Source organism: Rhinoraja longicauda, chromosome 2 (genome assembly GCF_053455715.1).
Source record: "Rhinoraja longicauda isolate Sanriku21f chromosome 2, sRhiLon1.1, whole genome shotgun sequence".
NCBI classification, from domain to species: Eukaryota; Metazoa; Chordata; class Chondrichthyes; order Rajiformes; family Arhynchobatidae; genus Rhinoraja; species Rhinoraja longicauda.
The window spans coordinates 29,360,499-29,376,369 of record NC_135954.1 but is presented as its reverse complement, the minus strand read 5'-3'; the positions used below and the strand labels follow the sequence as shown (position 1 = coordinate 29,376,369).

At 39.9% G+C, this 15,871-nt stretch overlaps 1 protein-coding gene across 1 annotated transcript in view; it reads left to right on the top strand.

Moving 5' to 3' along the window:
* The window catches only part of armc3 (armadillo repeat containing 3), a 64,879-nt gene extending 49,291 nt beyond the window's left edge, over positions 1–15,588 (top strand). The window contains exons 15-18 of the mRNA XM_078427660.1: positions 1,462–1,569; positions 7,812–8,009; positions 14,813–14,975; positions 15,097–15,588. Of these exons, the coding sequence (XP_078283786.1) occupies positions 1,462–1,569; positions 7,812–8,009; positions 14,813–14,975; positions 15,097–15,381 (754 nt within the window). The 3' untranslated portion in view covers positions 15,382–15,588. The remainder of the gene's footprint in view (positions 1–1,461; positions 1,570–7,811; positions 8,010–14,812; positions 14,976–15,096) is intronic.
* The last annotated feature ends 283 nt before the right edge of the window (positions 15,589–15,871 follow it).

Here is a 15,871-nt window from a genome sequence, read left to right as displayed (position 1 = left end):
AATGCGATCATGGCTGATCACTCTCAATCAGTACCCCGTTCCTGCCTTCTCCCCATACCCCCTCACTCCGCTATCCTTAAGAGCTCTATCCAGCTCTCTCTTGAAAGCATCCAACGAACTGGCCTCCACTGCCTTCTGAGGCAGAGAATTCCACACCTTCACCACCCTCTGACTGAAAAAGTTCTTCCTCATCTCCGTTCTAAATGGCCTACCCCTTATTCTCAAACTGTGGCCCCTTGTTCTGGACTCCCCCAACATTGGGAACATGTTATCTGCCTCTGATGTGTCCAATCCCCTAATTATCTTATATGTTTCAATAAGATCCCCCCTCATCCTTCTAAATTCCAGTGTATACAAGCCCAATCGCTCCAGCCTTTCAACATACGACAGTCCCGCCATTCCGGGAATTAACCTAGTGAACCTACGCTGCACGCCCTCCATAGCAAGAATATCCTTCCTCAAATTTGGAGACCAAAACTGTTATCAGACTTCTGCATGGTTCTACCATAAGATAGAGTGTTGTCCCAATCCTCCAAACCTCCTCATTAAACGTTTTCTCTGGAACTGTTCTGGTGTAATGCTAAAAATTATATTCTGCACTATGGGGGGTTTTTTTACCAGTTGCACTTGTGTGTATTCAAATATAGTATTACCTAATTTAGTAGGATACCACAAAAACAAAAACTTTTTGGTGTATCTCAGATAACATGACAATAATAAACCAATATACTAATGTTTTTTTTCTCTCTGATGCCAATATACTTATTTGGAATTGCAGTATAATTTATTTGCTAAATGGAACAAATTTTTTGACAACTTATAAATAGCCAGAATATATCATGATAAAAGCAGTTGTTTGCTTTTATCTGCTTTTATCATGATATATCAACAACTGCTTTTATCATGTTATATTCTGCCTATTTATAAGTTGCCAAAAAATTTGTTCCATTTAGCAAATAAATGGAACACTCCAACAATCAAAAGGAACACTCTCTAACCAGTCTGAAGAAAGGTCTCGACCCGAAACATCACCCATTCCTTCTCTCCAGAGATGCTGCTTGTCACGTTGAGTTACTCCAGCTTTTTGTGTCTACGGTTTAAACCAGCATCTGCAGTTCCCTCTTACACACATCATTGATTCTCCTTTCAATGTTTTATTTAAATATAAATAATTAGTATGTTTACTTAATATAAGTAAACATAATCATTTTACTTATTATGTAAATAAAATTACATGATACTTAATCATAATAATGATTTGGTTATTACATGGTATTTAATGTTACATATTAGAAATGAACATCTTTACGATGTGGGAAAACCTACATGATGTGAAATTTTCTCCTGAAATTGCATTTTTTCAAAATTCTAAACATTTTTGAATAAAATATATTTGCTGCTTTTTTCCCCCTTTCATTCTGTCCAGATAGAAGCTACTGAATTTTGTAACTTATTTTGCAGAATCCAAATGGCAGTAACATCAGCTGATGACAAAGTTGTTGAGGTTCTAGCAGCTGTTAGTGGTCGCAATGTTCCTAGCAGATTGAGCAGTCGAGATAAATCATCGAGGTCTGTCTTTCCTCTTATTACTTATTTTTTTGCAGAGGTTTAAATGTTATCTTTAAATTAATGGTAATGGAACTCTAATTTTATCAAGATTTTTGGGAGGATAATCTAAATTTATAGGACCTAGCATCAAAAAAATCATAGCTGCCAAACTGGATTCACTGATCAAGGTGTCAATGATGACTTCGTCCCCACTAAGTACAAGATACTCGTGTTTTTAATGGATTATTCTGGACTTTAGAGATACAGATACTGTCGGCAGGGTCATCAGATGGCTTGTGCCAAGGGCACCTGATCTGTCATCTGAGACTCAGTTACCACTTGAGGACAGATTGGCTTCAGATAATTCCTCTGTCCCTCCCTTTCCCCTCCCCTTCCCAGTTCTCCCACTAGTCATCCTGTCTCCTACTACATCCTATCATTGTCCCGCCCCCTCCCCTGACATCAGTCTGAAGAAGGGTCTCGACCCAAAACGTCACCCATTCCTTCTCTCCAGAGATGCTGCCTGATCCACTGAGTTACTCCAGCATTTTGTGTCTACCTTCGATTTAAACCAGCATCTGCAGTTTTCTTTCCTACTATACCACTTGAGGACAGATTGGCTCAATTGCATCTTTGCATCCACAAAAGCTAAATATGATCACGAGGTTCATGCAGTGGGATGGGGAATGTGAGGAAAGCTGGGCAAATGTATTGCACAAACAAGTTTAAGCAAAATCCAGTGGAATGCATTGTAAATTAGGGTGGATTTCCACCTCAAGTATTGATCAAAACTGAATAGATGCATACAGAATTTTAGTGCATAACACGAGAGCTAACTGATCTTGGTGAGATCCAAACTAGACATTAGCGAGCAGGTTACTGGAGATTGTTGCCTCTTGAAAGTATTGTTGTTGACATCTTCCTTTACTTCCATTGACAATTGAAAGTAGACTGATTGGGGATTAATTAGTCTGGTGGGATTTGTTGTGCTTTTTATAAACAGAACGTACTTAGGCAATTTTCTCGACCCGAAACGTCACCCATTTCTTCTCTCCAGAGATGCTATCTGTCCCGCTGAGTTACTCCAGCACTTTTTGTTTATCTTCACTTATCACCAACATTGATAGGCAGCTACCAGTGTTCTAACTATATTGGAGATGCTAAGTCAGAAATATATTAAGTTCTGGGGCATAGATTATAAGACAATAACGTCATAAATGATAGGAGCAGAATTAGGCCATTCAGCCCATCAAGTCGATTCCACCATTCAATCATGGCTGATCTATCTCTCCCTCCTAACCCCATTGTCCTGCCTTCTCCCCATTGCCCCTGACACCTGTACTAATCTGTGCCTTAAAAATATCCATTGACTTGGCCATTGACTTGGCCTTCCGTGGCAAAGAATTCCACAGATTCACCATCCTCTGACTAAAGAAATTTCTCCTCATCTCCTTTCTAAAAGAACGTCCTTTAATTCTGAGGCTATGACCTCTAGTCCTAGACTCGTCCACTCGTGGAAACTTCCTCTCCACATCCACTATCCAAGCCTTTCATTATTCGGTATGTTCCAATGAGGTTCCCCCCTCATTCTTCTAAACTCCAGCGAGTACAGGCCCAGTGCCGTCAAATGCTCATCATATGTTACCCCACTCATTCCTGGGATCATTCTTTTAAACATCCTCAGGACCCTCTCCAGAGCCAGCACATCCTTCCTCAAATATAGTGCACATAATTGCTTACAATACTCCAAATGAGGCCTGACCAGCGCCTTATAGAGCCTCAGCATACATCCCTGTTTTTCTATTCTAGCCCTCGTGAAATAAATGCTAGCATTGCGTTTGCCTTCTTTACTACAGATTCGACTTGCAGATGAACTTTTTGGGAATCCTGCACCAGCACTCCCAGCCCCTTTGCACCTCCGATATCTGGATTCTCTCCCCATTTGGAAAATAATCTGTGCCTTTATTCTTACTACCAAAATGCATGATCCCACACTTTGCAACACTATATTCTATCTGCCACTTCCCTGCCCACCCTCCCAACCTGTCCAAGTCCTTCTGCAGAGTCCCTGCTTTCTCTGCACTACCTGGCCTTCCACCTATTCTCGCAAAGCTGAAAAGCATGTCTGGTGTTGGAATACTGCTGAAGGTGGGAAAAATATATAGAAAGATCCATTGGATTGTGTTGAAAGAGGTTGTTTGGCCAATTGATGCCAAGAATAAGAGGAACCCTATCCTTGCTCAAGCTGGGAAGAGACCTGTTGAATTCTGGGAAATAAGAAAGACATGGTGGAGAAACTTATCAACTATATTATTAGGACAGCTGCAGTTAAGGAAGACAGTTAAGGAAAAATATGCAGTAGGCATATCAGTCCCTAAAGTTTTCAATGCAAATTGTCATCGAGACAAACAGCATGGAAACAACCTCTTTGACTCCCTGCTTTCATGCAAAGTATCAAACTATCAAATACGCATTTACACTAATCCGACTTTTTTCTTTCCATATTCCCATCAATTCCCTTGGATTCATAGAATCATAGAATCATAGAAAATAGTCGGATGTGCTGGAGGAGGCCATTTGGCCCTTCAAGCCAGCACCGCCATTCATTGTGATCATGGCTGATCATCCACAATCAGTAAACTGTGTCTGCCTTCTCCCCATATCCCTTGATTACACTAGCCCCTAGAGCTCTATCTAACTCTCTTTTAAATTCATCCAGTGAATTTGCCTCCACTGGCTTTTGTTGCAGAGAATTCCACAAATTCACATCTCTCTGGGTGAAAAAGTTTCTTCTCACCTCAGTTTTAAATTGCCTCCCCTTTATTCTTAGACTGTGTCCCCTGTTTCTGGACTCTCCCAACATTGGGAACATTTTTCCTGCATCTAGCTTGTCTGATCTTTTTATGATTTTATACGTCTCTGTAAGATCTCACCTCATCCTTCTAAACTCCAGTGAATACAAGCCTAGTCTTTCCAATCTTTCCTCATATTGGAATTCAAACTCACCTATGCACTAATGAAAATTTACTGTAGTCTTTTGATAACAATCTGCACACCTTTGGGGTGTGGGAGGTAACTGGAACATCAGAGAACATGTAAATTCCATACGTCCTTCAGGGCAAGACGGAATCCAATTTGCTGAACCTGTGAGGCAACAGCTCTGTTAGCTGTGCAAGTTTGTCACAGTGTTTGAAAATTATTTGGAAACATTTCCAAGTATCCAGACTTAAATACCTTAATCTTTGTACCAACTCAGTAGCTATAGCTTAGTTGGTTACTAACCAAAGATAGACAAAAAAGGCTGGAGTATTTCAGCGGATCAGATAGCATCTCTGGAGAAAAGAAATAGGTGACGTTTCGGGTAGAGACCCTTCTTCAGATTGAGAGTCAGGGGAAAGGGAAACAAGAGATATAGAATGGTGATATAGAGAACAAATGAATGAAAGATATGCAAAAATTCTAGGCTATTGTTAGTTGTGAGCTAGGTGAAAATGACACAGATAATAAAACTCACCAGGACGACATTGAAACTAGTACGACTAGGGTGGGGGACGGACGGAGAGAGAGGGGATGCAAGGGTTACTTGAAGTGAGAGAAATAAATATTCATACCACTGGGTTTTAAGCTGGGTTGTAAGTAAGTTACTAACCAGTTGGGTTTCACATTGTATATGAATTATACACGAGTCTGAGATTTTCTCTTAGTTCCTGTGTATTTCTCAATACCAATCTGCAATAACTGTGTGGGGAAGGGGCAATCTGAAAATAATCTACTGACCTATGAGAAACAAATTAAATATGTTCCTGCTTTAGTAAAATTGAAGAGATACTATTGTGTAACAAATTTAATAATTGACAAAAGTGTGTGTAGTTACTCATTATTTTATCTAACTCCAGCAGAGCAGTTCTGTTATGTTTTGCAATGTAGTCTCTGACTAGTTATAGGCATAATGCAGTAGTAGTATTCTCAAGTTTTGATTGGTATTCAATGGAAATGTTGAGAGTTATTCTGAATGTTTTTTTACTGCCTATCTTAAAAACAGGTAGTTGCCTACAATCATTCTAATGTGGTAGAAAGAACATTTTTGTCACCCAACATTATTTGCCCTGTACATAGCACCTTTTCTTTTTTTTTCTGAATGGGAATATTGGTGCAAGGAACTAGCTGAATATCAGGATAAAAATCTTGGTCAAAGGGTTAAGTTTTAAGAATTATCATAAAGGAAAGAGATTGAGCATTTTACATAGATCATTCCAAAGACGTACAGGTTTGCAGGTTAATTGGCTTCTGTAAATTGTCTCTTGTGTGTTGGATAGAACTAGTGTATGGATGATCATTGGTCGGTGCGGACTCGGTGTGCCGAAGAGCCTGGTTCGATACTGTATCTCTAAACTAAACGGAACTATTTATTGCAATTTCTTGCAAACTAGACCAAAGGAGATTTGTTCGTTTTAATTTAAAATGTTGCCATAAAATTGTTGAGTTTTCTGAATCCATTTTGTTAGCCAGAAAAAATACTTTCCAATCCAATTCACAATGGATCATTATTCACAACATGAGAGTTAACTGAAATATGAATATAATTTCTGAGTCAGAAGGATGAGGGGGGATCTATTAGTCTATTAGAAGGATGAGGGGGGATCTTATTGAAACATATAAGATAATTAGGGGATTGGACACAGTAGAGGCAGGAAACACGTTCCCAATGTTGGGGGAGTCCAGAACAAGGGGCCACAGTTTAAGAATAAGGGGTAGGCCATTTGGAACGGAGATGAGGAAGAACTTTTTCAGTCAGAGAGTGGTGAAGATGTGGAATTCTCTGCCTCAGAAGGCAGTGGAGGCCAGTTCGTTGGATGCTTTCAAGAGAGAGCTGGATAGAGCTCTTAAGGATAGCGGAGTGAGGGGGTATGGGGAGAAGGCAGGAACGGGGTACTGATTGAGAGTGATCAGCCATGATCGCATTGAATGGCGGTGCTGGCTCGAAGGGCTGAATGGCCTACTCCTGCACCTATTGTCTATTGTCTATTGTCTATAAGATAAATTTATATTTTTTGTGTAATGATAATCTCGGTTTATTATTAAAACGATAGCTTTATTCTGTCACACATAAAACTTACTCCTAAAAGTGCCAATTATTGATCATTCTCAAAAAGCTTTGGCATTATTATATCCTGTCCTCCATCTTCAGTGTTTTGCCAATCACCAGTAGCTCATCCGCACCAGACCACAAGTTAATCTACACCAGACATACAAATTCCACGGCAATAGAGTGCTGGATTTTCTCTGGAAGTGACTTACCACGTGTCTCCCCAAAATCCTACTGTCTCCCACAAGACAAGTGTGATGGACCATTCTGCGATGTCTCAATGGGTACAACTGTGACAGTATTCCAGTAACTTAATGTCATTCAGGCCAAAGTAACATGCTTATTTGGTTAGTCATCCATTTGCCCAAATGTATCACCATTTTCCACCAGCATACCATGGCCGGAGTGTTTACCATTTGCATGATGTGTATCAACACACTGAAGGATCTTCCAATCCAACCACCTCCCTGCCCTCCCCCACCACATCCCCTCCCTCACCACACCATGTTTGTGCCTTCAATTAGTGAGAAGACCTCAGTCGCAATTGAAAATCCCATAATGTGATCATTCTTTCGCTATTCCAGGGTTAGAAGAATAGGAAATAAATACAGGCCTTACAGGCAATACTTGATTCCTGAGTAAAAAATGTATTAAAAATATAGTAAAGTACAATGGTGCTACACAGATTTATGGGAATATTTCAGGTTGGAATTTTGGTCTAGAACTCTTTAAATAGCAAAGGTTGCATAGGGATCATTCATCAAACAAGGATGATAATTTCAAATTTGTAGTGAAATTTCTTGTCAATTCTATTAGGTTCACCTACAGCATTTTCCTTGGCCGGTTAGTAAGAATTGAAAGCACATGAAGACCTGCCTGTGTCATTTACAATGGCCTATACTGGTTCCTTAGGGCAGGAAATCTGCCATTCGTATTCAGTCCAGTATATATGTAACTCCAGACCCACAGCAATGTATTTGACTGTGAAAATGTCCTCTGAAGCAGCCCAGAAAGCCATTAGGTTAAAAGGTAATAAGTACTGAACCTTGTCAGTTATGCCCACATCCTGGGAGATTAATAAATAAAACGATTTTGGTGCAGTGCTATCACATAAATGAAAGAATGTCTTGTATTTTTGTCCTCATTTTTAATCAGCTTGATTTTTTTAAATGTACAGTAAAGGAAGGAGTAGAGGAAAAAAAGAAGAAGAAAAAATGAAAGAGGAAGAAATACTGCAACTCAAAGCTGAGGAGGAAGAGAAAAACAAACCCTGGGAAGCACCTTACGATGTAATTTTTGATACTTACATCAGCGAAATCACAAGAAATATTTTACAACTTCCCAGCACAAGAGATCAAGCAGTATCCCTTGCATTGTAAGTATTGCAGAGTAAGATCCATTCTGCTTCCTTTCCTTGATCATTATCTGGTAAAATTGCACATCACTCCCTCCAGCCCTAGATCTCTTGTTTCTCACTATTTACCTTAATTCTTTCTGCAAAAATAATAATGTGCATGATAGCTCCCTACGCTTTCTGCCTGAACTATTGATAATCAACTCTCCTTCCTTCAATGTCAGCTGATGATGATAACATTTTGTGCTCTGGTACTGCTGCCTTTTGTTCTCAAGTACTGCTCCCTAATCCTTCGAACCTGATATTATTATTATTATTATTATTATTATTATTATTATTATTATTATTATAATAATAATAATAATAATAATAATAATAATAATAATAATAATAATAATAATAATAATAATAATAATAATATGCCTTTATTGTCATTGTACGAACAGCACAACGAAATTAGAAGTGCTACATCTGAAACAGTGCGACAGTGCAAATCTTTCAAAGACAATCGCACAAACATAGGAACCAACACAACAAATACCAATATCAATAAAAACCAATAAAAAACCTAATAAATAATGAATGAGTTTTACACCTAAAATGCTGAAAATATTTTAAAAAGTGCGACGAAAGTGAGAGTCACACCAAGTTAAGTGTTTCCATTCACAGTTCTTATGGCCCAGAGGGCAGGAGAGCAAACAGTTCATATCATGGGTGTGTGCTGTCCTTAATTATATTTCTGGCCCTGTTTAGACAACGTGAGCTGGAGATATCCTTCAGAGAAGGTAGTGGACAGCCGATAATTTTCTCTGCTGTCTTAATAACCTTCTGGAGGGCCTTCTGGTCTGCAGCTGAGCAGCCAGCATACCACACTATGGTGCAGTATGCCAGTACGCTCTCAATGGTGGAGCGGTAGAAGGTCACCAGCAGATTCTCCTTCAGTTTGTTTTTCCGGAACAGTCTTAAGAAGTGCAGTCTCTGCTGTGACTTTTTAACTACCGCTGTAGTATTTGCAGTCCAGGAGAGGTCCTGGGAGATGGTGGTCCCCAGGAACTTGAAGGTGGAGACCCTCTCCACTTCCTCCCCATTTATAAGAAGTGGGGTAGGAACCGCTCTGTGTCTCCTAAAGTCCAGTACCATTTCTTTTGTCTCACTGGTATTCAGTGCTAGGTTGTTTGCCTCGCACCATTTGGACAGAGCACAGACCTCGTCTCTGTATGCAGACTCATCTCCTCCAGTGATCAGTCCGACCACAGTTGTGTCGTCTGCAAATTTGATGATTGAATTGGAGGGGTGAATAGGAGTGCAGTCGTGTGTGTACAGAGCATAGAGGAGGGGGCTCAGCACACAGCCCTGCGGGGAGCCAGTGCTGAGTGTAATGGTGGAGGAGCTTTGGGGGCCGATCTTGACAGATGGTGGGCGGTTTGTGAGGAAGTCTCTTATCCAGGCGCAGATGGATGGGGGAATCATTCCTCTGCCCTCAAAACATCCTCAACACTTCCATCTTTGCAAACTACTGCACCAGTTCTCATATCCCCTTCCTCACCAAAGTCTTCGCCAATGTTCTAGCCTTGTTAATTCATGCTTATTGAATTATTGAAACTTCAAATTTGACTCCAATCAATTTTCATTTTCTATTTATTCATTTTCTTGGGCTCAGGCATCGCTAGCATAGCCAGAAATTATTGTTCATTGCTGATTGATCTTCTTCAACTTTCTTCAGTGTTTGTGGTGAAGATAATCCCACAATTTTGTTTGGAAGAAAATTCAAAGACTGAGAATCAACAATGATGAAGCAATACCAATGTACTCTTGGTAGGGAACTCATTGGCTGATCATGCACCCATGAACCTAGTCTTTGATGGTAAAAGGTTCCTATTAAACTTTAACATCATAGTTAACTGTAGATTGAATTTTGGACCATCCGTCCATATTATCACCAAGGTTACTTTCACATCACCTGGCTCTGACTCCATCCTTATTGCAACTGCTAACAGCCTCCCCCATCTACACTTCCTTTCTCTGGATATGGTCCCCTAATTGAACTCCATCCTTCTCCATAACCATTAAATCATCTAAAACTTTGCTGTTAGTATTTTGACAAAAATGATAACTGACCATGTGAACTTTAACAATGGCATGTCTGCTTATATGATATTGGCAAATTCCATTTTATCTTTAATTGTTGTTTCACATTAACACCTGTCTGTAAGAAAAAGTAAGTAATTCACCAATCATGACTGCGTCTGGCTGCATTATCCAATGAATCCTACACTTTTGCACTTTTCCTTCAATCCTGTTTTTATTTTTTCCTTTCACATATTTATCCAGTGCACTTCTGAATGCCATATTCAATCTATTTCCTTCTCTCTTTCAGGCAGTGCATTCAAAACCACGGTTAAAATTAGTAAAAAATGCCACCTTTTCTTCTTTTAACAATCACCTTATATCTATGTTGGCCACCCTGGCAATTGAAACAATCTTCCCTTCCTTACTCCATCAGAAGCATTCATGATAGTGTATACTTCTCTTCATGACCTTTTCTACTTTAAGAACACCTTTGGTTACTCCAGTTGCAATGTATTATTCATGTACTTTTGTTATGCAACGTCCATTAAGGTGTTGACAGTGCCTCTTGGTGCCTAAAATTGAACATAGTATCACAGTAGACACCTAACCAAAACCTTTAAAATGTTAATCATAAGTTCTAAGGGCAAGGATCACTGTTGTTTTTCCATCAGCCTTCTCACCTGCCTTATCACTTTAAAACAAAATGTGTACATACACCAATGTCTGTCTATCAATGCACTTTTTTTATAATCATACTATTTAATTCATATTGTCTCTTCTCATTCTCGCTACCATAATTAGCAAGCTTTTAAAGTATTCCCTGATCGCCCAAATCATTGATATAATCAAAAGGAATACTGAGATAGACTCCAGGGAAATACCACGGTATGCCTTTATCTGAGAACAACCGTTCATCTCTCCTCTCTGGATTCCATTTTGTATTCATGCTGCAACTGTGCCTTTAATCCCTTGTGGTCTAATTTTGCCAATGTGTTTATTATATGACACTTTACTGAACATCTTATGAAAGTAAGTATATAAAATGCCAACTGTACCAAGCTTTTAAACAAATCTAAGAGGGCTTTCATTTGTTAGACCTTTCTTTATCAAACCCCAATTAACGTTGTCCCAAATTGTCAATTCTAAAGGATTTCCTACCACCTACCAGGTTGTCTAGCTTATTATTGGCTGGCCTATCCCTTAGTGTCAATTTAGCTCATTGGGTAAACTCCAGCATCAGTTGACAAAAGATTGTAGATGCAATTACAACCACAGGTTCAAAAATGAAAATCCAAGTAGACTGTCTTGTGCACTACTGAGGGAATGCTACCATATCAGAGGTCCCAATTATTGGATGGAATATTAAATCAAGGCCCCATACAATCTCCTAGATCTACATAAAGGCCCCTGTAGAATAATTCAGAAAAAGACCAGCAGAGTTATTCCAGTAACTTGCCCAAAATTTAAATCACGATCAGCTTTCATAGATTTTCTTGTGTCAGGGAAATATCAGGAAATATTAATGTTGGGAGAACTGGCATTTTGATGGCCTGAAAGCCCTCCTTCTTTGCTATAAGGAAACACATAAAAGGTTATAGGTTAAAGGTTATACATATAAAGGAAATACATTTGTTATCAGATGCTCAAATTTATGGCAGGTAAAAGAGAGTACGTTGGAATAATTAACTCCAGAATTTAATAAAGATATAATTGAATGTTTCAGCAGCAGTGAGCTGAGAAAGGATCAAGTAGACAATAGACAATAGGTGCAGGAGTAGGCCATTCGGCCCTTCAAGCCAGCACTACCATTCAATGTGATCATGGCTGATCATTCTCAATCAGTACCCCGTTCCTGCTTTCTCCCAATACCCCCTGACTCTGCTATCCTTAAGAGCTCTATCTAGCTCTCTCTTGAATGCATTCAGAGAATTGGCATCCATTGCCTTCTGAGGCAGTGAATTCCACAGATTTACAACTCTCTGACTGAAAAGGTTTTTCCTAATTTCCGTTCTAAATGACCTATCCCTTATTCTTAAACTGTGGCCCCAGGTTCTGGACTCCCCCAATATTGGGAACATGTTTCCTGCCTCTAACGTGTCCAACCCCTTAATAATCTTATATGTTTCGATAAGATCCCCTCTCATCCTTCTAAATTCAAGTGTATACAAGCCTAGCCGCTCCAGTCTTTCAACATATGACAGTCCCGCCATTCCGGGAATTAACCTAGTAAACCTACGCTGCACGCCCTCAATCGCAATATCCTTCCTCAAATTTGGAGACCAAAACTGCACATAGTACTCCAGGTGCGGTCTCACTAGAGCTCTATTCAACTGCAGAAGTACCTCTTTGCTCCTATACTCAACTCCTCTTGTTATGAAGGCCAACAATCCATTGGCTTTCTTCACTACCTGCTGTACCTGCATGCTTCCTTTCAGTGACTGATGCACTAGAACACCCAGATCTCGTTGTACGTCCCCATTTCCTAATTTGACACCATTCAGATAATAATCTGCCTTCTTATTCTTACCACCAAAGTGGATAACCTCACACTTATCCACGTTAAACTGCATCTGCCATGCATCCGCCCACTCACACGACCTGTCCAAGTCACCCTGCAACCTCATGGCATTTTCCTCACAGCTCACACTACCACCCAGCTTTGTATCATCTGCAAATTTCCTAATGGTACTTTTAATCCCTTCATCCAAGTCATTAATGTATATTGTAAATAGCTGCGGTCCCAGCACCGAGCCTTGCGGTACCCCACTAGTCACGGCCTGCCATTCTGAAAGGGACCCATTTATCCCCACTCTTTGCTTTCTGACTGTCAACCAATTTTCTACCCATGTCAGTACACACCCCCAATACCATGTGCTCTAATTTTGCCCACTAATCTCCTATGTGGGACCTTGTCGAAGGCTTTCTGAAAGTCGAGGTACACCACATCCACCACAGGCCCTCTCCTGTCAATTTTCCTAGTTACATCCTCAAAAAATTCCAGAAGATTAGTCAAGCATGATTTCCCCTTCGTAAATCCATGCTGACTCGGAATGATCCTGTTACTGCTATCCAAATGCTCCGCAATTTTGTCTTTTATAATTGACTCCAGCATCTTCCCCACCTCTGATGGCAGACTAACTGGTCTATAATTTCCCGTTTTCTCTCTCCCTCCTTTCTTAAAAAGTGGGATAACATTAGCTACCCTCCAATCCACAGGAACTGATCCTGAATCTATAGAACATTGGGAAATGATCACCAATGCGTCCACAATTTCCAGAGCCACCTCCTTAAGTACCCTGGGATGCAGACCATCAGGCCCTGGGGATTTATCAGCCTTCAGTCCCATCAGTCTACCCAACACCATTTCCTGCCTAATGTGAATCTCCTTCAGTTCCTCCGTCATACTAGGATCTCTGGCCACTAGAACATCTGGGAGATTGTTTATATTTTCCTTAGTGAAGACAGATCCAAAGTACCGGTTCAACTCGTCTGCCATTTCCTTGTTCAAAGTACAAAGTGAAAAGAGGCAACACTTGTGATTTGAAGCTTCTTATGTGAAATATACCAACACGATAGTGAATAGTCAGTGGCAGTTTTACAAATATAAGTATAATTTCCGATTAAGTACAGAATGCATAAAAGCAGCCCTCTGACTCCATACGCAAGAGTCTCCATGATTCAGCCTTCTTGCCCCGAAGGCACCTCCCGCAACCTACCTTGAGGGCGCAGAAGTTAAAGCCCCGTTTCCTCTTACCGGGCCTTTATCCAGCATCCTCTGCCGTCGCCGACTCTCCCCACCCTCCTCTCCGGATCCCAGTCTTCGGGAGTGTGCAGGAGACGAGTATCGGGCAAGGCTCCCACTCCAGGCGGGTTCACAATTCCACAGCAGGCGAGCCAAGCCTGCTGCTGCGTATCGCACCTTCGAGAGCTTCACACGCAGCTCTTGGGAACCCAATAAATGATGTGCTAAACACCATCTTTGTGGTCAGTTTCAGGGCGTTACATTCACCTAGTCTAAATCTAATTACTGCTGAGTAGACAATTTTCTAATTTGCCTCAGCATCCATCAGTTCATCTGGAATTCTCGAATTAACCTCAGTGCCTTCATTGCTACATAAGCTTTCCCTTAATGTAACATGTTAGTAAATATCCACCCCCCACCTCAGCCCTCCTAGTTTTAAAGTGTTTCAGCACCTTCTGTAAATGGCTGAAGCACATAAAGTGGCAGTTGTCTCATTAGCCATATTTCAAACTCCTTGGGAGAATTTACAAGGACCAATTTTGTGTATGTAGGTCATGAATATTTGTAAATTTTCCATTTCTTCCATTTTGACAAATTGTTTATGTATTATTGTTCCTAGTACTAAAGATTCCCCCCAACCCACAGCAGACCCTATCCTCCCTCTTTCCCCACCCCTATCCCCAGCACCAACAACCTCCCTACCCTCTAAATCTGCCTCTTCCTCTTCAATGTGTAAGAACGAACTGCAGATGCTGGTTTATACCGAAGATAGACACAAAAAGCTGGAGTACTTCAGCGGGACAGGCAGAATCTCTGGAGAGAAGCAATGGGTGATGTTCAGTCTGAAGGAGGGTCTCGACCCGAAACGTCATCCATTCCTTCTCTCCAGAGATGCTGCCTGTCCCGCTGAGTTACTCCAGCTTTTGTATCTACCTTTTTAATGTTTGTGCAATGCTTTGATCTTATTGTTTGCATTCGTATTTATTAAATCATGTTTAATTTTCCATTCTAGTTTTGTTTCTGATAAAATGGGTGGACCTATAGACTTAGAAATGATGCACAAATTCACTTGGGAGCTTCACATTGCTGAACTGAAACATGAATTATCATCTAACATTATTCCTATTGGGAAAATTGAGAAAGGAATCTATTATCATAGGGCACTTCTATTCAAGGTAACAATTATCATCACTGTATCTTGTAAATAATATAAATGGTCTTTTATGAAATTTCCAAAGTGAATTTAAGTTATAGTTTCTGCACTAACTTGGTTGGTTTGCCATTTTTTTCCTTCAGGCTTTAGCAGATAGAATAGGAATCAATTCTAGTCTTGTTCGTGGAGATTATAACCGAGCCTGGAATGAAGTCATGTTAACTGACCCCCCTTCCCAAGATGGTATTGGATATCTAATTCCACCAAAGGCCTACATAGTGGATCTTATGCACCAAGTTGGTCATTTAATGAAGGTTGACAGTCCTGAAGCAGCACACTATAAAGTTTGCACCGGTTGTAGTCATAGACATTGTAAATGTTGCAAGCAAATATCTTATCGACGAGTGCACATTGAGGAAAACAAATAAGTTGTTAAATCTTTACATTCATGATTCTTTAAAAAATGTTAAAGTTGTTGCTGATAAATCATACAATGCCATGATAAAAGATGTAATAAGTTACCCTTTCAGATTTATTTGATTCACATTCTTATCATTTTCATTCTTATCTCTATAACTTTATGTAGTTGACTTATTTCTGAATAAGAATGTTAGAATGTAGCCGATTTGCCTATGTACCACTGGATTTCATAAAGAGTAACATTCATGTCTATTCTGTTAACATTTCAACATGTTTTGGATGAATTTTATTCTACTTTATAAATTGTACACCAATGAATAAAGTAATATTTTAATCATTAAGTTTTTTTAATTAAATGTGAAGTATGCTTCTCCAAAGGAGGATGAGGGATGATCTTATGGATGTGTATAAGGAGGGTTGTATTAGATAGGCGAAATACACAAAGTCTTTTACTCGGAGTTGGGAAATCAAGAACCAGACGACATAGGTTTAAGATAA